General features: G+C 38.0%; 6 protein-coding genes across 12 annotated transcripts, besides 1 other annotated feature; 4 read left to right on the top strand and 2 right to left on the bottom strand.

Annotated features, from left to right (window-relative positions):
• Nucleotides 1–464: 464 nt before the first annotated feature.
• AT3G55060 (CAP-gly domain linker) lies at nucleotides 465–4,605 on the top strand. 3 transcript variants are annotated; one of them, NM_115364.3, is made up of 5 exons: nucleotides 467–648; nucleotides 1,309–1,632; nucleotides 1,758–3,651; nucleotides 3,764–3,970; nucleotides 4,077–4,605. In NM_115364.3, the coding sequence occupies exons 2-5, from the start codon at nucleotides 1,346–1,348 to the stop codon at nucleotides 4,377–4,379; spliced, it is 2,691 nt and encodes an 896-aa protein (NP_191066.1). In that variant the 5' UTR covers nucleotides 467–648; nucleotides 1,309–1,345; the 3' UTR covers nucleotides 4,380–4,605. The 3 variants fall into 3 exon arrangements, with proteins under 3 accessions (NP_001326555.1, NP_191066.1, NP_001319753.1); NM_001339715.1 differs by lacking the exon at nucleotides 467–648 and adding an exon at nucleotides 924–947 and having other exon boundaries at nucleotides 4,077–4,584; NM_001339716.1 differs by having other exon boundaries at nucleotides 465–648; nucleotides 3,764–4,584.
• Nucleotides 4,606–4,972: 367 nt separating this feature from the next.
• AT3G55050 (Protein phosphatase 2C family protein) lies at nucleotides 4,973–7,138 on the top strand. 2 transcript variants are annotated; one of them, NM_115363.3, is made up of 4 exons: nucleotides 4,983–4,993; nucleotides 5,101–5,237; nucleotides 5,480–6,578; nucleotides 6,678–7,080. In NM_115363.3, exons 3-4 carry the CDS (start codon nucleotides 5,646–5,648, stop codon nucleotides 6,897–6,899), a joined length of 1,155 nt encoding a protein of 384 aa, NP_191065.2. In that variant the 5' UTR covers nucleotides 4,983–4,993; nucleotides 5,101–5,237; nucleotides 5,480–5,645; the 3' UTR covers nucleotides 6,900–7,080. The 2 variants fall into 2 exon arrangements, with proteins under 2 accessions (NP_974438.1, NP_191065.2); NM_202709.2 differs by having other exon boundaries at nucleotides 4,973–5,237; nucleotides 6,678–7,138.
• Nucleotides 5,484–5,633: a sequence feature (AT3G55050.uORF1).
• Nucleotides 7,139–7,221: 83 nt separating the features above from the next.
• On the top strand, nucleotides 7,222–9,030 carry GSTL2 (glutathione transferase lambda 2). Its single transcript, NM_115362.2, has 9 exons — nucleotides 7,222–7,447; nucleotides 7,528–7,587; nucleotides 7,686–7,746; nucleotides 7,825–7,911; nucleotides 7,993–8,091; nucleotides 8,191–8,293; nucleotides 8,384–8,460; nucleotides 8,548–8,655; nucleotides 8,752–9,030. Exons 1-9 carry the CDS (start codon nucleotides 7,263–7,265, stop codon nucleotides 8,848–8,850), a joined length of 879 nt encoding a protein of 292 aa, NP_191064.1. The 5' UTR covers nucleotides 7,222–7,262; the 3' UTR covers nucleotides 8,851–9,030.
• On the bottom strand, nucleotides 8,915–10,971 carry PGPS2 (phosphatidylglycerolphosphate synthase 2). Its single transcript, NM_115361.3, has 6 exons — nucleotides 10,528–10,971; nucleotides 10,122–10,219; nucleotides 9,991–10,041; nucleotides 9,779–9,892; nucleotides 9,635–9,691; nucleotides 8,915–9,544 (listed from the first exon to the last, which is right to left on the bottom strand). Exons 1-6 carry the CDS (start codon nucleotides 10,706–10,708, stop codon nucleotides 9,344–9,346), a joined length of 702 nt encoding a protein of 233 aa, NP_191063.1. The 5' UTR covers nucleotides 10,709–10,971; the 3' UTR covers nucleotides 8,915–9,343.
• Nucleotides 10,972–12,580: 1,609 nt separating this feature from the next.
• Nucleotides 12,581–18,699, top strand: AT3G55020 (Ypt/Rab-GAP domain of gyp1p superfamily protein). 3 transcript variants are annotated; one of them, NM_001339712.1, is made up of 18 exons: nucleotides 12,581–12,937; nucleotides 13,402–13,471; nucleotides 13,762–14,364; nucleotides 14,486–14,665; nucleotides 14,773–14,886; nucleotides 15,004–15,062; nucleotides 15,437–15,503; nucleotides 15,594–15,645; nucleotides 15,729–15,821; nucleotides 15,982–16,065; nucleotides 16,179–16,585; nucleotides 16,740–16,801; nucleotides 16,911–16,980; nucleotides 17,257–17,337; nucleotides 17,423–17,524; nucleotides 17,797–17,921; nucleotides 18,060–18,153; nucleotides 18,277–18,699. In NM_001339712.1, the coding sequence occupies exons 1-18, from the start codon at nucleotides 12,855–12,857 to the stop codon at nucleotides 18,388–18,390; spliced, it is 2,460 nt and encodes an 819-aa protein (NP_001319752.1). In that variant the 5' UTR covers nucleotides 12,581–12,854; the 3' UTR covers nucleotides 18,391–18,699. The 3 variants fall into 3 exon arrangements, with proteins under 3 accessions (NP_001319752.1, NP_001326346.1, NP_001326345.1); NM_001339713.1 differs by having other exon boundaries at nucleotides 17,606–17,921; NM_001339714.1 differs by having other exon boundaries at nucleotides 17,797–18,153.
• Nucleotides 18,700–18,707: 8 nt separating this feature from the next.
• PUR5 (phosphoribosylformylglycinamidine cyclo-ligase, chloroplast / phosphoribosyl-aminoimidazole synthetase / AIR synthase (PUR5)) lies at nucleotides 18,708–20,971 on the bottom strand. Of its 2 annotated transcripts, NM_115359.3 has the most exons (9): nucleotides 20,878–20,971; nucleotides 20,447–20,752; nucleotides 20,266–20,360; nucleotides 20,093–20,194; nucleotides 19,950–20,009; nucleotides 19,695–19,867; nucleotides 19,519–19,621; nucleotides 19,277–19,435; nucleotides 18,708–19,192 (listed from the first exon to the last, which is right to left on the bottom strand). In NM_115359.3, exons 2-9 carry the CDS (start codon nucleotides 20,748–20,750, stop codon nucleotides 19,019–19,021), a joined length of 1,170 nt encoding a protein of 389 aa, NP_191061.1. In that variant the 5' UTR covers nucleotides 20,751–20,752; nucleotides 20,878–20,971; the 3' UTR covers nucleotides 18,708–19,018. The 2 variants fall into 2 exon arrangements, with proteins under 2 accessions (NP_191061.1, NP_974437.1); NM_202708.2 differs by having other exon boundaries at nucleotides 20,447–20,963.
• Between the last annotated feature and the right edge of the window lie 14 nt (nucleotides 20,972–20,985).

Raw genomic sequence — 20,985 nt, 5'->3', positions numbered from 1 at the left:
AAAGTAAATTGAGAAATAACCTTATCATTTTTGTTAGATTTCTCGACTTTTATACCAAATTTATAATTATATAATTGATTATGAGCGTAGTTGGTAATTTATAGTATTAGGTATGGTGGTATACATACACCTTCCCGGTCTCAAAGCTTATCAACAACAAAAACGGTATCATACCAACAATTCTTATCGTTATCACTTCAAAACTGTATCATAATTACCTCATATCACTCAAACCTATATATTTTATTATACTTATCTTAAAACAACTAAATACCCTACATTTAATTTGTAATTTACAAGTTTTTCCAATGTTGTTATTGATCACTGTTATGTGTTGTTAGTGAAAAACAAATAATTGTAGCCCCGCTCCTCCAAAAGTCCAAATGGCTCTATCCGCCGCGCAATGAAAGATTTAAAAAGGTTACCAGAAATACCCTTCACTGGATACTCTATTTACATTATCACACCGCCAATAAAGATTTTTGGAGCCGTTTTGTTCTTTTGGATTCTTCGTCGTCAACGAGACACTCTCACACTTCTTGCACTTCTCCCTTTAGATCAAATCCACGTTATCTAGCGCTGTTATTAAATCTGCGTTTCAGTTTCTTCTCCATTCGAATTTTCGATTTGCAAAATCGCTGTTTTATGGTATGTTCATAAATTCTAAAGATCTTCCCTTTTGAAATTTTAAAATTTTTCTCTGTGTTTCTTTGGTTTTCTTTAAAGCCAATTGTGTCGTCATAAAAAGCTGTCGCCTCTCAGTGTTTTTTTTTCCTTTTTCTTTCAATTTTCCAACTATTAGAAGAGAGTAGAGAGAGTAGAGTTGGATTTTCTGGCGACGAAATCGATTGAGATCGTTTAAAGAGAGAGCCTTTCTAGATTTTGTTAGTGTTCGAGTAATCTCGCCGAACATAATCTTCATCAACTTCTCCGCAAGTAGGATTTAGGTTCGATTTGTGATTTGATTAGTCTCTAGGGTTTATCGTAGCTTTGAAGATGCTTAGGGTAGTCTGGTCTTTTATTTTAGGCCTTGGCTCGATGTTTACTATGATAAGTCTTGAGTTTCTGAATCTCTGAGTAGAGTTATAGTTGATTATCTCGAGTCTAAGATCATTTATGCTGTTTTTTCTCATTTCTTTTGTTGAACTGGTTTATCTTTCATCGAGCAAATTGTTTGTAAGATTCACTTGGAGCACTTTTTTTGGAGATTGACATGAACTAATTTGCTGCAAAATGTGAACTTTTCCTAGTTTAGTGCAGGAGATATCTTACAATCTATTGATTTGCTTCTATATGTTTTGATTGCAGCTGCAGTTGTTATAGCACCTTTTGATTGGAGAAAACAATGAAAAAGCTCTTCTTTTTCAGATCTTCTGGTAATGGAAATGATAAACAAGTTAACTGCGAAAAAGAAGCGGATAGTAAGATGAGAACCCAAGCTAGTAGTCAGGCTGAACAAGAGTTCGATAGTCCTAAGTCACATGGTCAAGTTTCTGGTGGTCTAGCTCTTAGACGAAGCCTTTCATGGTCCTCTGCAGGTTTCCTTTTTGACAAGTTTGGAGAAACTTCCAAGAATGAACTAACAACTAGTGCTACTAAAAGCAAGGATAGGCGGCGCAATCATTCATCTCGGTATGCTTTTGGCCTTTCTTCATTCTTATGAGATTGTTTTGATGATTTTCTGTAATGTTTTCGCTATCTTGGTTCTATATTTGATTAAACCACTGACAAACAATGTAATGAATACTGTGTACCAGATGCTTTACTCCAGAAAGACAAGTTAGAGAAAGGCAGTGTAAAGCAGACAAGTTTCAGCATGATTCGTCTGGGAGTTCATCATCTTGTTCGAGTAATGTCTCTAGTAAAGTTCTGGACCGTTATATTGATGGAGAAGAGCATTTGGAACCGTGCAAGCAAAAGAGTAATTCTTCACACAGTGGTGTTTCTGAGAGTATAAATCGAAGGAGGCTTCCACCCCGAGTTCAATGGACAGTCCCTACATCACCATCAGACACTTTCGATGAGAAACGAAAGTCCCAGTCATTTAGAGAAGCTAAAGGCACCCATTTACGTTACTCTTCTGCTGATTGTGTGGATAATGGGTTGCGGCATGGATCGCCTCGTTCGGTTGCTAGAAATGTCATTGAAAGACTCTCTCAGACTCATGGCAAGTCAAAGGGTTCAAACCACGAACCAATCACAATTCAAGATGTCTATGGTGGATCCCTTAACAGAACTTTTGACTCGAGCTCAGATATCGCCGCTAATGTTTCACTAGCTGAACATTATGAACCTGTTAACGAGTATTATACGCAGGACTATGGAGGGCACCAGCAAAATTGTATACGGAGTAGGAACGTGTACAAGTGTATGGAAGACGATCTTGACTCCGAGCTAGAAATGAAAATTAAAGAAGCTGAGAAGAGAGCTAAATTGTTTTCTGCAGAATTGGAGCAGCAGAGATGCCTTTCAGACTGTGACTTCGATGTTTCATCTTTGGTTGGGGCAATTAGAAAACTGGAAGATGAGAGGCTCCACTTGGCATTTGAGAATGTAAATCTCTTACGGTCCCAAATAGTTGAGAGGGCTTCTGCTAGGGAAGAAATCAGATGGTTGAAGTCAGATTGGGACTTGCATATACAGAGACTAGAAAAGGAGAAGAGCGAGCTGCAGGCTGGATTGGAGAAAGAGCTTGATAGAAGATCAGGTGAGTGGACGTCAAAACTCGAAAAATTCCAGCTTGAAGAGAAGAAGCTCCGAGAGCGTGTAAGAGAGCTTGCTGAGCATAATGTCTCACTCCAGAGAGAACTATCTGCTTTCCACGAAAATGAGACAGAGAACAAAGACATGATAACACATTTGGAGAGAAGAGTTGCTGAGCTGACCACAACAGCAGATAAATTGCATGAAGAGAACAATTATGTTAAACAAACTCTCTCCAAGTTACAAGAGAGTTACGCAGGTGCTACAGAAGATCTTGATTTCTTGAGAAGAAACTTTGAAGAGAAGGATCAAGAATGCAGGGAGTTGCACAAATCTGTTACAAAGTTTTTCAGAACTTGCAAAGAACAAGGGAAGACAATTGAGGGACTTCGAGATGGTGTTTCTGAGGAGGTTAAGAAGCAACCGTCAGAGAAATTAGACCAGTTGGTCAAGAAATTGCAGGTCGAGCAGGTAAGGTTGACAGGGATCGAGCTTTCACTTAGAAGGGAAGTAGAATCAATGAAGCTTGAAACTGACTCTCTTCGCCATGAAAATATCTGTCTACTGAATCGATTGAAAGGGAATGGTCAAGAAATAGACATTACAACCCTTAAGCTAGAGAATGAGTTGAAGATGCGTGTCTGCTACTTGCAAGAACAGGGACTGTCAATGTTAAATGAGAGCAGCCAGCTGTGTTACAAGTTACTGAAGTTCATCAAAGGGAAATTAACTCAGCTTCCTGAAACCTATCAGGATAAGAATTCAGTGAAGGACGGATTAAGTGAGCAGTTTATGATTGAGTCTGAAATGAAAGTCCATGGGATAAGGCGCGGAACTGAAAACCTGAAGAGGAGTTTGCAAACGGTGACCAGTGTGGTAGCTTCGAATTCAGAATCGTCTTCCTCAAATACTGGTAGGCCTAGGGAACAAAGAAACCAATCAGTTGAAGTAAGTCCACGGATATGTCCATTTCTTAATATCTCTATTGTATTTTCTTGTATGTCCTGTTTTGCTTTACACTAATATGTGGCTAATGTATACCTGGCCCAATCTCATGTAGGAAAACTTGCGAGCAGAACTGAGTGCTGAGACCCTAATCACAAGTTTAGTGCGGGAGAAACTGTATTCCAAGGAAAAGGAAATCGAACAGCTCCAAGCAGAACTAGCAGCAGCAGTACGAGGTAATGAGATTCTGAGATGTGAGGTCCAAAGCAGTTTAGACAACCTATCAGTTACAACCCACGAACTGAAAGACCTCAAGCATCAGGTATTGCAAAACAAGAATAACACATATCCCATGTCTGTTTTTGTATATAAAGAAACTATTCCCATTTATAAAATGTTAACTTTACGCTAATCTTTTTTGACATCAGATGTTGAAGAAGGAGGAAAGCATAAGACGGCTCGAAAGCAATCTCCAGGAAGCGGCGAAAGAAATGGCGAGGCTGAACGCACTATTGTCAAAAGTGTCTAATGAAAGAGGCCAGATATGGAGTGAGTATAAACAATACGGTGAGAAAAACATGCTTTTGAACTCAGAGAACGAGACATTGAAAGGAATGGTAGAGAAATTGGAGGAGAAGGTATTAGAGAAAGAAGGAGAGATCACAATACTACAAGACACAATCGGAAGCAAGCATCTGAATCTCCTCTCAAGTCCTGATTTCTTGGTATAAGGGTTTTTCTTTATCATTGTTTCTTAGACGATGGGTCATTCTTTGGGGCTTATAGATATGATTGTTTCTTCTTTTATTTTTACTTTTCTTCTTTTGGATTGCTTATCTCAAAGCTGGATTCTCTCTAGTTTCAGATTTGTACTTAAAAATGGGCTTATAAACTTAGTGGTGAAGTTTATGGTAAAGAAAGTTTGTCATTTGACTCAATTCTATTCAATAAATCTTCATAAGCCATTAGTTCAAAAAGAGACTAGCAATAATTTTATATATATACTATCTTACATAAATATATATATATATATATATATAGACTTGGTATTTTTACTTTTTTCACTAAATATATGATCACTTTTCACTATAGTTAGTCATTCTTTTTCTCAATAAGTTTGACAAAGCTAGTCTTATATTATTTTTTTTCCTACACTTGTAGTAACAAATTGGTACCATATTTTAGAGAATATTTCATAAAAATAGTAGAGGTATTAAATGTTGCAAAAAAAAAGTCAAACCGTTAAAGTCAAAAAGAAATGGAGAGACGACAGGTAGAGAAAATAAAATACTATAAATTTACCAGAAAAAAAAAAACACCATAAACACGATGACCGCGACTATCGGTACTTTCTCTCTCTAAAAAAAACAAATCCAACGTCTCCGTCTCTTCTTCAAACGCGTCTTCTTCTCTATTTTAACCCTCTTTCATCGTCTCTTTCGCTTTTTATAGGTTTTGATTTGTATTAGTAATCATCTTGCTAATCTTTCCCCCTCATTGATCTGAAATCGAATGATGGATTATTATTCTACTCCAAGCTTTTGAAATAAGGAACCCTATTTCTTTCATCTAATCCTCGATTTCATCAGGTATTTCAAATCAATTACCCAATCAGGTTGATGGGTCAAAGTTGAAACCTTTAGATTCATATGTGGATGGAGTTATGTAAAGTTTTCTTCTTAATCAAAATTTGTTTCTCCCAGATGCTTGTTATCAGATTGATGGGTTAAAAGTTAAAAAATTTAGTTTCCTATGTTGAAAATTTGGAGACTTTATCCTTTTTTCGATTCTAGATTACTAAATGTTTTGTTTTTGTTTGTGTGGAATGCAGATTAATGTTGTTTACATTTGTGAATGCGTGTTTGAATTCTGAATCCTGGGTTTGTGGAGTTGGAATTGAGTCTGACAAGAAGATTGGGTTTCTTCATAATATAGTTATAAGCACTGATTTGATGAACGATTTGATAGCTGGTTCTTTTGGTTGAGACATGTGAATTATGGTATCTACAACATTTAGGAGAATTGTATCGCCTTGTTGGAGACCTTTTGGTATTGGAGAAGATTCTAGTCCTGGTAGTGATGATACGAATGGCCGTCTCGATGGTCTCTTGTGGTACAAAGATTCTGGGAACCACATCACTGGAGAGTTTTCTATGGCAGTCGTTCAAGCTAACAACCTTCTTGAAGATCATAGCCAGTTAGAATCTGGTCCTATTAGTTTGCATGAGTCTGGACCTGAGGCAACTTTTGTTGGTGTTTATGATGGTCATGGAGGTCCCGAGGCTGCTCGGTTTGTAAACGATAGGCTCTTTTATAACATCAAGAGGTACACATCAGAACAGCGAGGGATGTCGCCTGATGTTATCACCAGAGGGTTTGTAGCAACAGAGGAGGAGTTTCTCGGTTTAGTGCAGGAGCAATGGAAGACCAAGCCACAGATTGCTTCTGTGGGAGCTTGTTGTTTGGTTGGTATTGTTTGTAATGGATTGTTGTATGTTGCAAACGCAGGAGATTCTCGGGTTGTGTTAGGGAAAGTCGCAAATCCGTTTAAAGAGTTGAAAGCTGTTCAGTTATCAACAGAGCATAATGCAAGTATCGAATCTGTGAGAGAGGAGTTACGTTTGTTGCATCCTGATGATCCGAATATCGTGGTCTTGAAACACAAAGTTTGGCGTGTTAAAGGGATTATACAGGTCTCAAGATCCATTGGTGACGCATACCTTAAAAGAGCGGAGTTTAATCAAGAACCGCTACTACCTAAGTTTAGGGTTCCAGAACGTTTTGAAAAGCCGATCATGAGAGCGGAACCGACTATAACAGTTCATAAGATTCATCCGGAAGATCAGTTTCTTATATTTGCCTCGGATGGTTTATGGGAGCATCTAAGCAACCAGGAAGCTGTTGATATTGTCAATTCTTGTCCACGCAATGTAAGACATATCACAACACTCTTCTTGTCTTGTTTTTTTGTCTGGTTTGAATTGGTTTTGTTGTTTGTTGAATTTGTGGTGTCTTGTTGATTCTTTCAGGGTGTGGCTCGGAAGTTAGTGAAAGCTGCATTACAAGAAGCAGCAAAGAAGAGAGAGATGAGGTATTCTGATTTGGAGAAGATAGAACGTGGCATTCGGCGACACTTTCACGACGATATTACCGTTATTGTTGTCTTCCTCCACGCTACAAACTTCGCTACTCGAACTCCGATCTCTGTCAAAGGAGGTGGTCTCCTCTCAGCCCATAATCCCGTTTTATAGATCATTTTTTTTCTCCTTATTTGAACCAGAATTTGATTTTGTTTGCTTCTTTTGTTACAAAATTGTGTGAAAATCTTACTTCTTTAATTATTTTCTGATCGAAAAGTGTAAATTTCCTCTCTTTTTTCCTCAAATCTCAATTGTACTTTCTGTTTACGAAATAGTGAAACAGAATCGAACCAACATTCATCAATCTGAATTTGAACCGAATTTTACTCTTATACCGAATTTAAACCGAAATAGAATCTTATTCTATCCGAATTGAACCAAACCGGAAGTTGTGGCAGTCAAACAAAAAGGTTCAGTGGAAACCATTTTCCCGGAAAATCCTTTCAGGAGCTGAGAAAGTGAAAGCTGTGAGGTATGAGTGTGGGACTGAAAGTTAGCGCGTTCTTACATCCAACGCTTGCGTTATCCTCGAGAGATGTCTCTCTCTCTTCCTCATCATCTTCTCTCTATCTTGATCGGAAAATTCTCCGACCAGGCTCCGGGAGACGGTGGTGTAAATCCCGAAGAACCGAACCAATATTGGCTGTTGTAGAGTCAAGGTAATCAATCAAATATGTTTTTCCTTCTATGAAGAGTGATTACAAGTTTAGTTGTGTATTGAAAGGTTACTATTTTGCAGTCGAGTACCGGAGCTTGATTCTTCTTCAGAACCAGTTCAAGTATTCGATGGATCAACAAGGTTTCGGTTTTCTAAAAATGCTTTTTTTATTTGTTTCATGTCTGGATAGATATTAGAGAAGTTGTTGATGAACAACTTTTGGTTTGTGTGATTTTAAGGTTGTACATATCTTACACTTGCCCATTTGCTCAGCGTGCGTGGATTGCTCGCAACTACAAGGTTTCAAATTTGAATCATTCTTCTTATCGATGTTTCTATATATCTATATCAATTTCTTTATGTTGCTTGTTTGTGTAGGGTCTGCAAAACAAGATAGAACTTGTACCGATCGATCTTAAAAACAGGCCTGCTTGGTATAAGGAGAAAGTTTACTCGGCTAACAAGGTGTGAACTTTTCTATTTTAATGCATATATATGTGTGAAAGGATTTAGAGTTTTATGGCTTTTGTTCTCTGTTATATGCAGGTGCCTGCATTAGAGCACAATAACCGAGTATTGGGAGAGAGCCTTGATCTGATTAAGTACATTGACACTAATTTTGAAGGGCCTTCGCTTACACCCGATGTGAGTATCTATGACATCTTTGATTTATTGAGCTCAATTTTAACACATTAAGTGAACCTATACTTAGAAGAGAGATATCCATGGATGGAATAATAACAGGGTTTAGAGAAGCAAGTTGTAGCTGATGAGTTACTCTCTTACACTGACTCCTTCTCCAAGGCTGTAAGATCCACATTAAACGGCACTGACACTAATGCAGCAGGTGATTAGAAGATGAAGTTGTTATCTTACTTCTGTGTTTGCAGATACATTATGTTGGCATGTGTATGAATCTTGTCTTTCATTTTTTCAGATGTTGCATTTGATTACATCGAGCAGGCTCTTTCCAAATTCAATGAAGGGCCTTTCTTTCTTGGTCAATTTAGTTTGGTATTGTCGATTATATTTCTATATTCAATTTGCCATACCCATATCAACTCTTGCTGCTGAGAAAAAAAATGGTGTTTATTTCTATAGGTTGATGTTGCATATGCTCCTTTCATAGAGAGATTTCGGCTTATCTTAAGTGATGTGATGAACGTCGATATTACATCTGGTCGGCCTAACCTTGCCCTTTGGATTCAGGTTAAGCTATTACCTAGACATTTGTAACTACCTTTCATTCTAAGGCTAAATATTCCCCATACACATGCTAATCTCTGGTTCTTTGCTTTTATGCAGGAGATGAACAAAATCGAAGCTTACACCGAAACCCGTCAAGATCCACAAGAGCTTGTTGAAAGATACAAGAGACGAGTCCAAGCAGAAGCACGTCTCTAACCAGATGGTTCTCCGGATATCTCCATTTACAAGGGTTTAGAAGGATCAAATGGGAAGAGATATTGTAACCAAAGTTTTTTATATATATAAATTATATTGTATCGGTAAAAGCATCTACATGACATGCAACAATTGTTTTCATTTATATCAGAATTCATGAGACCAAGTCTTCGACTAGAACGAAATTGCGCCTGCTGCTTTTCCATCATTGCCCATAAGATCGTGCTTGCTGCTTCATTAAAATTCGGTGCTAGCCGGAGCAATGTGATTCAGAGATATTATACAAAACCAAACCAAGTAGAGTACGACCCCAGTGCCCAAAGTTGAAAACAGAACTAAAGCATCATATAAGAGTCTTATAGTGCTTGCCCAACTAATTTCATTTGTATCCAGAGAGAAATTAGTCAGCTTTCTTCAAGAAGAAGAGAGGTAAATCTTCCATTCTATGTGTATATACTGAATGCAAAAAGCCCGAAAAAAGAGTTTTTTGTTGCTACTTCTTTAGCAGTACTCTCCATATCTTCCTCATATAAACAACTAAAGACCATATAGAGAGCCCTGCAGATACATAGAGCAACCCAATACCCGACGGTAATAGTCTCTCAAAACTGCTATCCCGGCTTGCAAGAAGTATGGTTAGCGCTATCATCTGCGTTGCAGTTTTCCACTTTCCCAAGCTATTTACAGCAACAGCCTAGCAACATCAATGCCATTTCCATGGATTAGGAAAGGAACACTTACGAAAACAGATCCAAGAGAACGCACATGATGGTGATAACTTTACCTCTGAAAGCTTGCCGTTTTGAGATGCAGCCCATTCTCTTACTGCAGACATAGTAATCTACAGTGAAAAGTATACCGACTAGTTTAGAACAGAAAGCTGATAAGTGAAACTTACTTAACGGTATATCAGAATTCTGTATCTTACCTCTCTACCAATGATGGCGATTGAAGGTACTGTCACTAACCATGGAACTGGTCCTAAGACAACGGCGACCATTGGTTTAGTGCACAACAATATCAATGTAGCTGCTACCATAAGCGCATACCAATGACATAAATCAGAATGATAAAAATCATTCCTTTCTGGTGGAGAAAAGATAAAGAGGATAGAGGTAGCTAAGGAAGAAGGTATCTGACCTTATCTGCCACTGGATCCAAAAATGCACCAAATTCAGAACCCAATCTCATCTGAAAAGGCACGTCTCACTGTTAAAAGCTTACAATTTCAACTATGCAGAAGAACATGAAAGGGTAAAGAAAGAAGTTACCTTCCGTGCAATATATCCATCAAGCCAATCTGTAATGGCTGCTGCAATGAAAATACTTGTCGTAGCAGTTCTTCCCCACCAGCAATCAACGTAAAAGGCTACATTTCAAAAACCAAAGGAGATGATGAAGATAATGCAATGGGAGATAAAACAATCAAAATCAGGAATTGAACATCAAAAGATCCAATTCAGATTAAATTTGAAGAGTGGTAACAAGTGAAGTACACATAGCAATAAGCTCAATTTCAAAAAAGTTGTCGAATTTCTCGAATTCAAACCAACAAAACTCTGATCTGGAAAAATCGCAATTGCATCTTCGTTTAGATCTGATGATTAGACTCCTATCACACACCGAACAAGTACAATGACTCCAACCAGAATTCAGAGTCGAAAAAAGTAAACTTACTGGCGACGAGAATCGGAACGGCAGCTACACGGCCAAGGGTTAATACGGTAGGCAATGTAATCACTTTAGAAGAAAGCTGTGTCGGTGAAGGCAATGGCGACGAATGACGATTACGAAGCAATGAATCTTTGCCACCACCGAAACTGTTCTGATCCACCGTCGCGGTGTCTTCTTCACCCATATCCTCCACAAGAGCTGATCTGTAAACCTGACGATCCGACAAAGAAGGAAGAGAAGCACGAAGAAGGGCGGTGGCGACACCGACCTGAATCCGGAACCCTAAGCCTTTATGGGAGTCACACAACGGCCAATAATAATGCAGCTTGGGAGAGATGCTAACGTGCGCTAACTATGAAAATAAGCGAGCCGGGTGCGTAACGTGCGCCGATAATCGTCGACTTTGGATTGATATGGACGATTGATAATGAAGCAAATGGCACGTTTTGGGCCTTCTCTTTAATTCTTAGCTGATTTTGATTTTATATATTTGTTAAAAATGTAAAACTAATATCTTCGTTGTATGTTTGCATGAATCAATATCATATAGCTACTTCCCACCAAAAAAAATATATCATATAGCTACTAATCTCAACTTATATTGTTCGATGGAGTCATCACTTTGATAGTTAATCTTCAACACCCATTCGCTACCTACAACCTTTTGCATGAGTTGATGTGTGTCAAATCCCAAGTCTCATTTCGTTGTAATGCCTTCTTTGGCCATTGCTCTTTTCTATTATGTGCTGCACTCTTCCTCTTACGTACGTTTGTGGTTCCATACTTCCATGATTGAATCTAAAACACTAACAAAAACTTGGTGCACATTTGGAAGATAATCATTGTGATAATGAACAACCATATAATCATTTGTGTTGGTTTACCCAAACCGACGAATATTTGGTTTTGTAAACAAGTGTTTGAGAACGTGAGAGTATTATAGAAACAAGAATTTAAGCTCCTTACTAGCCCCTAAACAAAACTCCAAATTATACACGTACGTATATAGGTAAATAAATATACAGTACACGAAATAGTAGATTATAATATTTAAACCATTGAATTGACTAAAGTTATAACTGTGTATATATTCAACTAGCCATTGGTGGATATTCTTCATAATTTCTCAAATCTGGATTTTCATATTTGTTTCATCTTCTATTGATTTTGCACCTAAAACTCTTAACACAATTATGTAAACCTCTCTTAAGTTTGCCAAGTGTGATTGAAAGGAAAAAAGAGTGAGACTATTAACTACATATATGAAAGTTCTATTAGAGTCAAACAATTAGTAACTAAAATAAGAATTCTAATTAATATATGATAGAAATTTCCCACTTGATTAAATTTAATATGGTGAATACTTAGATTATGGATTTAGCGAATCTAAGAAAAACTTATTAAAAAAAAATAAAAAAAAATTAAAGACATATTTAATTCCCTAGAAAAGTCCTTTACCAACTCCTAAAGCAATTGGTCCTTTACCGACAAATCGACAACCATTACAATCCCCACAATTATTTTCTTGCATATCTATCTTTTTAGGGTTAAAAATGAATCTCATCAATCAAAGATTTTGGTAAATGTGTTTAGTTTTTTTTTGAAGTTCGACTATTTGAGGTTAATAATTAAAGACCAACCATGGTCGCGCTACAAATTGAATACGGTATGGTAAACCATACGTTCACGCTTGTTACACATACATCAAATTAATAACGTTCGTACTTTAAACTGAATCTTATAAGGATGATACATGACGTAGATGTCCTTAATCCCATATCTAATAACAACTTTGTCTATCTTTCAAAGTAGGTTGATATAGACTCGCACAACCACACAAAAATTAGATATAAGGATATGATTTTTCTTTCATCAAATTGTCATTTTGGTCTTACAAATAAGATAATTAACTCAATCAAATTATCTGAAGATAAAATTGACATAGCAAAATATTGGAAGACAACTGTGAAATTCACATTTACATACAAAATCAGTAAGTAGTTAAAAAGATAGGAGTAAAAAAGATATACAAAAATGAGAGAAAGATGAAAGAGACCTTTTGGACTCAGTGTCAAGGAATCGAAACGCAGTCAAAATAGAGAGAGAGAGAGAGAGAGAGAGAGAGAGAGAGAGTCACACATGTAATAAACCTTGGTCGACAATCTCGCCCTTTCCATGTGATTTCTCCACTTCCTCTCTCTCTCTACTGCAACTTCCTCCTCCTGCTTCAACTTCATTCGGGTAATGATGAACTAGCGTAGAGATTTGGATCTTCTTCTTCGTCCTCTCACCAACTCTTCACCGGTTAGATCTCTTTTTCACGCTAACGAATGAGGAGCGTTGCCGCCGCCGCCGCTGCTGCTGCTGCTGCTTCTAAGCCTTCTAATCCTCTCGTCGCCTTTGAGCACAAGAGGTTTCGCGTTTTTCCCCCTTTCCCCTGTACATTTCTGCTTCCTCTTTTTTGGTTTGAACTTGCGCTTCTTCTCTCTTTAGCTTTTTGCTAGACTCGCTGAGCGAAATGTTGTATCTCCGATTACGAGAGTTTTAATCCGTCTTGTTGTTAGCGTAATTTTGCATTTTCTTAACAATTTAGTTGGGATTTTGATGATTATTGGTCTTGATTTGAAGTACATCCTAGTGATTTGGATTTGAATGCTGATTTTTGTCCAGTGGTGACTATTGTTCTCAATGTGGCATAATCGTTAGTGAAGGTAGTCTTTGATAGCAAATTCGAGTTGTTTCTGTTGTTCAATTTCTTGAAAACAAACTGATGAGAGATGCAATTTTGTCATTGGATATAGTAAGGTTTCGTCTGAGCTCTGGATGGGCTTTTAATATATCGTGGGAACTCATATCGCCTTTTTTCTTTGTCAACAGGGATGCATACGGATTTCCTGTCAGACCTCAACATGTGCAGAGATACAGAGAATATGCTGATATTTACAAGGTTCTTTATCCATAAATCTCACTTTTTCTACTCAGATTTTTCATCCGCATGATTCATTGGAACAGCTTGATTTCCCTCTAATTTGGTTATGACCGTTGTGATATTGTGAGAATCCTGATTCCATTTAGAATCGTAGTCATAGGGAAATCCTGTGTGAAAGATATCAAAACTAGACTAAACTATAGCTTATAATAAGTTCTTTTTGGTTCTTGGAATGGTAGAAATTGATCCCATCATTATTTCCTGATTAAGTCCCTAAACTTGTGATGTCACTCTTTGCTTTCAATTAGGAAGAAGAAGAAGAAAGGTCGGACAGGTGGAGCAGTTTCTTGGAAGATCATGTTGAATCGACTGAGTTACCTACAAACGGATCTTCTGAAAATATTCACGCACCGTTTAGTGAAAGTGAGAAGGAAAAAGAAAAAGAATTAAACAAGGGGCCTGGTGAAGATCTGCATACTGACAAGTTAGGTTCTGATGTAACTCCTGATAATGCCAGTGAAGAAGAAGGACACCCCGATGCAGAGAAGAATGTTCACAGAGTGCAATTATGGACTGAGATCAGACCGTCTTTACGATCAATTGAAGACTTGATGAGCATCCGTGTCAAGAAGAAGGGGGATTTATCAAAAAGCGAGCAAGAGGCTCCGAAGGTGAAGATTTCACCTTCATTTGATGATGCCAAATCTTCCAAGGGAGCATCTGATATTGATTCTGAAGACGAGTTCTATGATGTTGAGAGGTCCGATGTTCAGGATGGTTCTTCTTCAGATGGTACAGGTGTCTCTGGTATCCCTGTTGCTGCTGATGCAAGTCCACTGTCTACATGTCCTTGGAAGGAAGAACTTGAAGTGCTGATTCGCGGCGGTGTACCTATGGCTCTGAGGGGAGAGGTAATAAATCTTCTCATGTTTACATTCCTATGTGATATCATGCTCTAGCTCTCCATACTATAGTTCGTTAGTCTTAGCTCTTGCTCAATTATAATCGTCACATTTATCAATAACATTTCAGTTATGGCAAGCATTCGTGGGCGTGAGGAAACGACGATGCAAGGATTATTATCAAAACCTTCTTGCAGCAGATGGTTCTGTAAACACCATAGAGCAAGAGGATATGCAGCATGTTGATGATAAAGGTTCAAGTACAGAATCTATTGCTGTTGTGGAAAAATGGAAAGGACAGATAGAAAAGGTAGTACTCAAAATTTATTCAGCCTTGACCCTCTCTATGTAGTGATGCAGCGTGGCTTATGCTGAAGTTGATCAGGATTCTTATGCCGTTGCTTGTTTAAAGTACAGGACTTACCTCGGACATTTCCTGGTCATCCTGCTCTAGATGATGATGGTAGAAATGCTCTACGGCGTTTGCTTACTGCTTATGCTAGGCATAATCCTTCTGTAGGATACTGTCAGGTATTTGTTCTTAACCAATATCATGATCTTTATTGTAGTACCTCTATTTTAGTACCGAGACATAGTAAATTAACATTAATATCAAGTTAATATCTTTTGTCAATATACTTTCTGCAGGCTATGAATTTCTTTGCTGCGCTTTTATTGCTTTTGATGCCAGAAGAAAATGCCTTTTGGTATGTTCACAAATTTGATGAATTTATCATCTCCAAGTCCTAATATTATTTCCTGTGAAAATCGAACTCTTTTGATCTGTGTTTACTGTTTAGTTTGTGTTATATCGCCTTCCTTCTTCCAAACATTAACTGTTCTTGGGTCATTCTCTGTATCCTTATTTCTAATTTAACCAATGTTGTTTGATTAATCTACTTTTTTCATTCCTAATCTTATTTTTCTGTCTAAACATGAACTCCTTGCTCTGTGTTTAGTTTTAATATCTATCACTTTCATATTCTCATGGTTGATCAAACTGTTATTAAGCATCCTTATATCTTCTCCTTTTTTCTTTCTAAACTGATGCCCCTTCTAATTAAATACTTGTGATTTTTAGGGCACTGATAGGACTCATTGATGACTACTTCAATGGTTATTATTCAGAAGAAATGATAGAGTCTCAGGTGATAATATTAGTTGCCTTTCTATACATTTGCAAAAATTTTGGGCTGACTGGTGATAGCATCATGACAACATGTACCTTCATATTTTAGGTTGATCAACTAGTTCTGGAGGAGTTAGTTCGAGAAAGATTTCCTAAATTGGGTGAGTTCCCTCAAAGTTTTTTGTTTCATCTTGTAGAATGTTCACAGTTAGTACTAAGCTCTGCAACTTTTCTATGTCTACAGTTCATCATCTGGATTATCTTGGAGTGCAAGTGGCTTGGGTTACAGGGCCATGGTTTCTTTCCATCTTCATGAATATGCTTCCATGGGAAAGTGGTCAGGTTTTAAACATTGGAATTAAAGCTGTCTTGTTTGAAATAGAATTGAGTAACTAGTAAATTATGCTGGCAATCTGTTAAAATTTGATCATCTTTCTCTTTGAGATTTGGGACTGAGAACCCATTTTCTTTCTAAATGTTCGTCTTCTTGATCACAGTTCTTAGAGTCTGGGATGTGCTTCTCTTTGAAGGAACTCGTGTTATGCTTTTCAGAACAGCACTCGCATTGATGGAACTATATGGTACTTGATTGAAACTGCTGGTCTTTCAATTTAAGTGAGATGGTTTGTGGACCTTCTGAACGCAGTGGCGTCATCATCGAGACTGCTCTAACTTATGGTTTAATTCACTTCAGGTCCTGCATTAGTTACTACGAAGGATGCTGGAGACGCTGTTACTTTGCTACAATCACTGACTGGATCAACATTTGATAGCAGCCAGCTAGTTTTAACTGCTTGCATGGGTTACCAAAATGTACATGAAATTAGATTGCAAGAATTGCGAAGCAAGCATAGGCCAGCTGTGATCGCTGCACTTGAGGAAAGGTCAAAGGGGCTTCAAGCGTGGAGAGATTCTAAGGGACTTGCCTCCAAATTATATAATTTTAAGCAAGACCCAAAATCTGTTTTGGTGGATAGCAAAGCCTCATTGTCAAATGGGAGTTTGTCTCGATCTGAGTCAGGATCAAGTAATGCAGATGAAGTGTTGGTTAGCCTAACTGGGGATGGGGAGGTAGATTCTGTTCAAGATCTTCAAGCGCAGGTAATTTTTGTCCTTCTTGTTGGCTTGAAGATACTCCTCTACGCCCTTAGTACGCTTGAATGGTGGATGATTATGTCTGGTGAACGGTAGAAAAAATCACTTGATACCTACAGTCATGAAACCCCCTCTGAAAGTTGACTGACAACTTTTTCAGGTTCTGTGGTTGAAGGCTGAACTCTGCAAGTTGCTTGAGGAGAAACGATCAGCTCTACTTAGGTTAGTTTCTTTTCTCAACCTAAAACTGGCACTAAATGGTAGAAGTTTTATATCTTTCCTTATCATACCTCAATATGTAATGTCTCCCAAACTTCTGATTTTGTGGTAGAGCTGAAGAATTGGAGATTGCTCTCATGGAGATAGTAAAGGAAGACAATCGGCGTCAATTGAGTGCCAAGGTATTCCAATGAAGCTTGCCACTTGACAGTTAATTTTCCAAATAAGCCTATAAGCTCGCATTATGTTACTTGTCTCTTTATTTATGTTCTGAATACGAAGACTATTTTCTATGTCACTTTTACCATCATTACTTTCCTTTCTCTCTCTTTTCTTCTCCTGCTGGTTCCTCGTCACGCATCTCTGTGCTGATCCAATTTGAAGGCTCATTGGTGCTAAGTTAGTTTTGAGATAGTCTTGAGATGTGAAATGCTACTTGTCATGAATGTGAACTTCAGGTCGAACAGTTAGAGCAAGAAATGGCCGAAGTTCAGAGACTCCTCTCTGATAAGCAGGAACAAGAAGGTGCAATGCTACAGGTTTGCATATGCATGATCAATCTGTTCTTCTTCTTTTTTCGTTTGTGACTGAGAAAGATTCTGAGATTAATTGATATGTATGAAGGTCTTGATGCGGGTGGAGCAAGAACAGAAGGTAACAGAAGATGCACGAATATTTGCTGAGCAGGATGCAGAAGCGCAGAGATATGCTGCTCAAGTCTTGCAGGTAAAAAGTTTGATCTGACTCCTAACACAGATGTGGCTAGGCTATTAAGTTTAAAAGAGCTTTAACTGCCTCTTGTTATAGGTCGTTACTCGCCTTCCATGGAGTAGAGTTACACATTAGTTTAGGACCATAATCTCTGTAAATCCTGTATTAACCCTTGTCTGTATTTCAGAGCTGCGTGATTTGAATGCAACTTTATATCCTTTTCCTTTTTTTGTATTCTCCTGTTCTATCTTAGATCGTTTCTGTAACGAATATGATAACTGGTCTAGGAAAAATACGAGGAAGCTGTTGCTGCACTGGCTGAAATGGAGAAGAGAGCAGTGATGGCAGAGTCCATGCTCGAGGCAACTTTGCAGTATCAATCTGGCCAACTCAAAGCACAACCTTCACCACGGTGTGTTCTTTTTACCTGAGTCAACTCAAAACATAAATTGTGTACACAACTATAAACACTCAATTGGGTTATGACTAATGACCCACCCTTGTGTATTCTGAATTGGGTATATATATACATATTTTTTTAACCTTCCAGGCAAGTTAACCAAGATTCGTCACCAGAACCTCCTCCAAGCAGGATCAGTTTGCTAGCACGGCCATTTGGACTAGGGTGGCGCGACAAGAACAAGGTAAATCTTCTTCTTACACAAAACATATATAGAGACGGCTTCACCCAAGAAACACCTCAAAATTGTCTTTAAAACCAAATAGTTTCTCCTAGTTATGTATACAAACTGACCCGCAATTTGCAGAACACAACACCTGAAAAATCTCCGGAGCATGTTAATGACGAGAAGCAATCATCAACAGAGGCAAAAGAGACTAACTCTGAACCAACGGAAACTAAGGTCCAAGACATTTCCTAGGTATAATCAACCTTGAAGCTCTCTTTTCCACTTCCATCTTCAAATCGTAGTAGCTAAATCGTCCTACGTGTAGTCTCAATAGCTTCTCAGTTCTCTCAGTCACCCTTTTTTCATAATTCCGGATTGAATTTTGGGAGAACTTTTAAATACATTCATTTGTTTGTTTGTGGTATGCTGCTATAAATATATTCATTTTAAGGTGATGGGATACATACAAGACATAAATGGTGTATATAGTTCATTAATCTCTAAGCTAGTAAGTAAATGATTCTCTTGGATACCCTCAGTTTTATAATATATGAATTTTATGAAGAATTCTTCCTACAACATTTGTTTTTTCTTGACAATTAGCTTCTTAACCCATACCATCTAGGCAAACAACATGTTTAAATTTTATATAATTAGAACGAGAATATCTTTCAACATCTGTTTGTGCGACAAAGAGAATAAACCAGACCAATCACATTGGTTGTTTTTAAAAAATTAGATCAAATAATAACACGACGTCTTAAAAAATGCCTCATCTCGATTGTAACCTCATAAAACCGTAGACAAATGGATTAATTCTTAAAAACGGTGGGAAACGAAAACTTAAAAAAACACAGAAGAAAAAAGAACACACAACACTCTACTGATAGCTTACGCCTTCACCGTTGACAACCTCTCCTACGCGATACGCAACATAGTCTCCATTCTTGACTTCTTCTAGTATTCGTGAAGCTGCCTCTGGACTAACCACCATAACCATCCCTATCCCCAGGTTAAACGTCCTTCTCATCTCACTGTCTTCTATTCTCCCAGTCTATACAATAAACCAAAAAACAATCAAACATTCTAGAAGTATAAACGTAATCGTTCTGTTTATGATTCTCTCCTCATTCATTACCTGTTGAATCCACTTGAACAACGGTGGAAGTTCCCAAGCATCGGTGTGAATAACAGCACCCAAACCGTCCGGGAAGACTCGGGGAATGTTGTCTGTGAAACCTCCGCCTGTGATATGAGCTAAACCTTTCACTCCTCCTTTTTCTATCATATCAAGTACCTTCGAATAACAGAGAGAGAGAAAGTCATAGAGTTGTTACAAATGTGATGATGGAATGAATATTTGTTGACAAGAAAACCAACCTGTTTCACGTAAATGACAGTGGGTGCCATTAGAGCATCACCAAGGGTACTTGATCCACCTGGAAGCGCATCCTTCAGCGAAAGATTGCTTCGAGCCAATACCCTGCAACAATTGGAATGTGGTTAAAAGCCATGAAATCAGAAGCTTAAAACCTCGACTATCGCTAACTCTTTACCTTCTTACTAGAGAAAAACCATTGGAATGAACACCACTAGACGGGAGGCCAATAAGAACATCACCGGCCACAATGTTTTTTCCGTTGATAACTGAAGTTTTCTTTACTATGCCTACTGCAAACCCACTTAGATCGTACTCGCCCTCTGCATAAAAGTCAGGCATCTCTGCAGTCTAAAAAAAACAAAACAAAACCAAATTGATACACAATCATGGAAAGATGCGTAAACTACATTGTCAAAACCGTAACACATACCTCTCCCCCTAAGAGAGCACATTCCGATTGCCGACAACCTTCAACAATCCCTTTAATGACCTGACAACAAAGCATACATCAATATCAAGTCCTTAAAGCAATCTCAAATTCAAAAGGGGAAAGAGATGATGAAGCAATGGTACCTTTTCAGCAAGGTCTACATCAAGACGACTAGTAGCAAAGTAATCAAGGAAAAACAGAGGCTTTGCACCAGAAGTAATAATATCATTCACACTCATAGCAACCTATAACAATAAGCTAAACCATGAGTTTATGGGCTAGTATCACAAAACACACAAAAGAGAATTTGCTATACCAAGTCGATTCCAATGGTGTCATGAATTCCAGTTTCAAATGCCAATTTCAATTTAGTCCCTACACCATCCGTACCAGCTACAAGATAACTATCACCTGCTCACACACACTCATTCATTAGAAGACCAAAAGTTTCAACATTCAGGTGAAAATTTTGCAGTTTTCCATATATATATATATACCTAATGGAAAGAGACCACCAAATCCACCAATTCCAGGAGCCATCTTTGCGATTCGTTTAACAAGCTCAGCACCAGCATCGATATCAACACCAGAATCTTTGTAATTGAGACTATCAGTGTCATCATCTTTATCAGTGCGACCATCTTTCTTCGACATGGATAATACACGAGTCCTTGTTCTCGTCGTCTGAGCAAAGCTGACGGAGAAAGGTTTCGGAGATGACACAGAAGAGAACCGGGATCGATTGACAGCGTAAAGAGACGAATAACAGGAAGAAGAAGACTGCAAAATCCGAGCTTCCATGGCTTCAACAGTAGCAGCAAATTCACAACAAGAGTAGTAAAGTAGTAATTAACAAAAAGGCTAAAACTTGTCAACAATAACGGGCGGAGGCTGAAGACTGAAGAGAGAAAGCTTAGTTAGGACTTACGGGAGACAGAATGAGACTGAGAATAGCGACGCCGGAAAAGGGAGGGACTTGAGTAGTTTACTTAGCTTTTTGAGTCTGCTGCAGCAGAAAACAAATATAAATACTTTT

The sequence above is a fragment of the Arabidopsis thaliana genome, chromosome 3 (assembly GCF_000001735.4).
Source record: "Arabidopsis thaliana chromosome 3, partial sequence".
NCBI classification, from domain to species: Eukaryota; Viridiplantae; Streptophyta; class Magnoliopsida; order Brassicales; family Brassicaceae; genus Arabidopsis; species Arabidopsis thaliana.
This window is presented reverse-complemented; position numbering and strand designations above follow the sequence as displayed.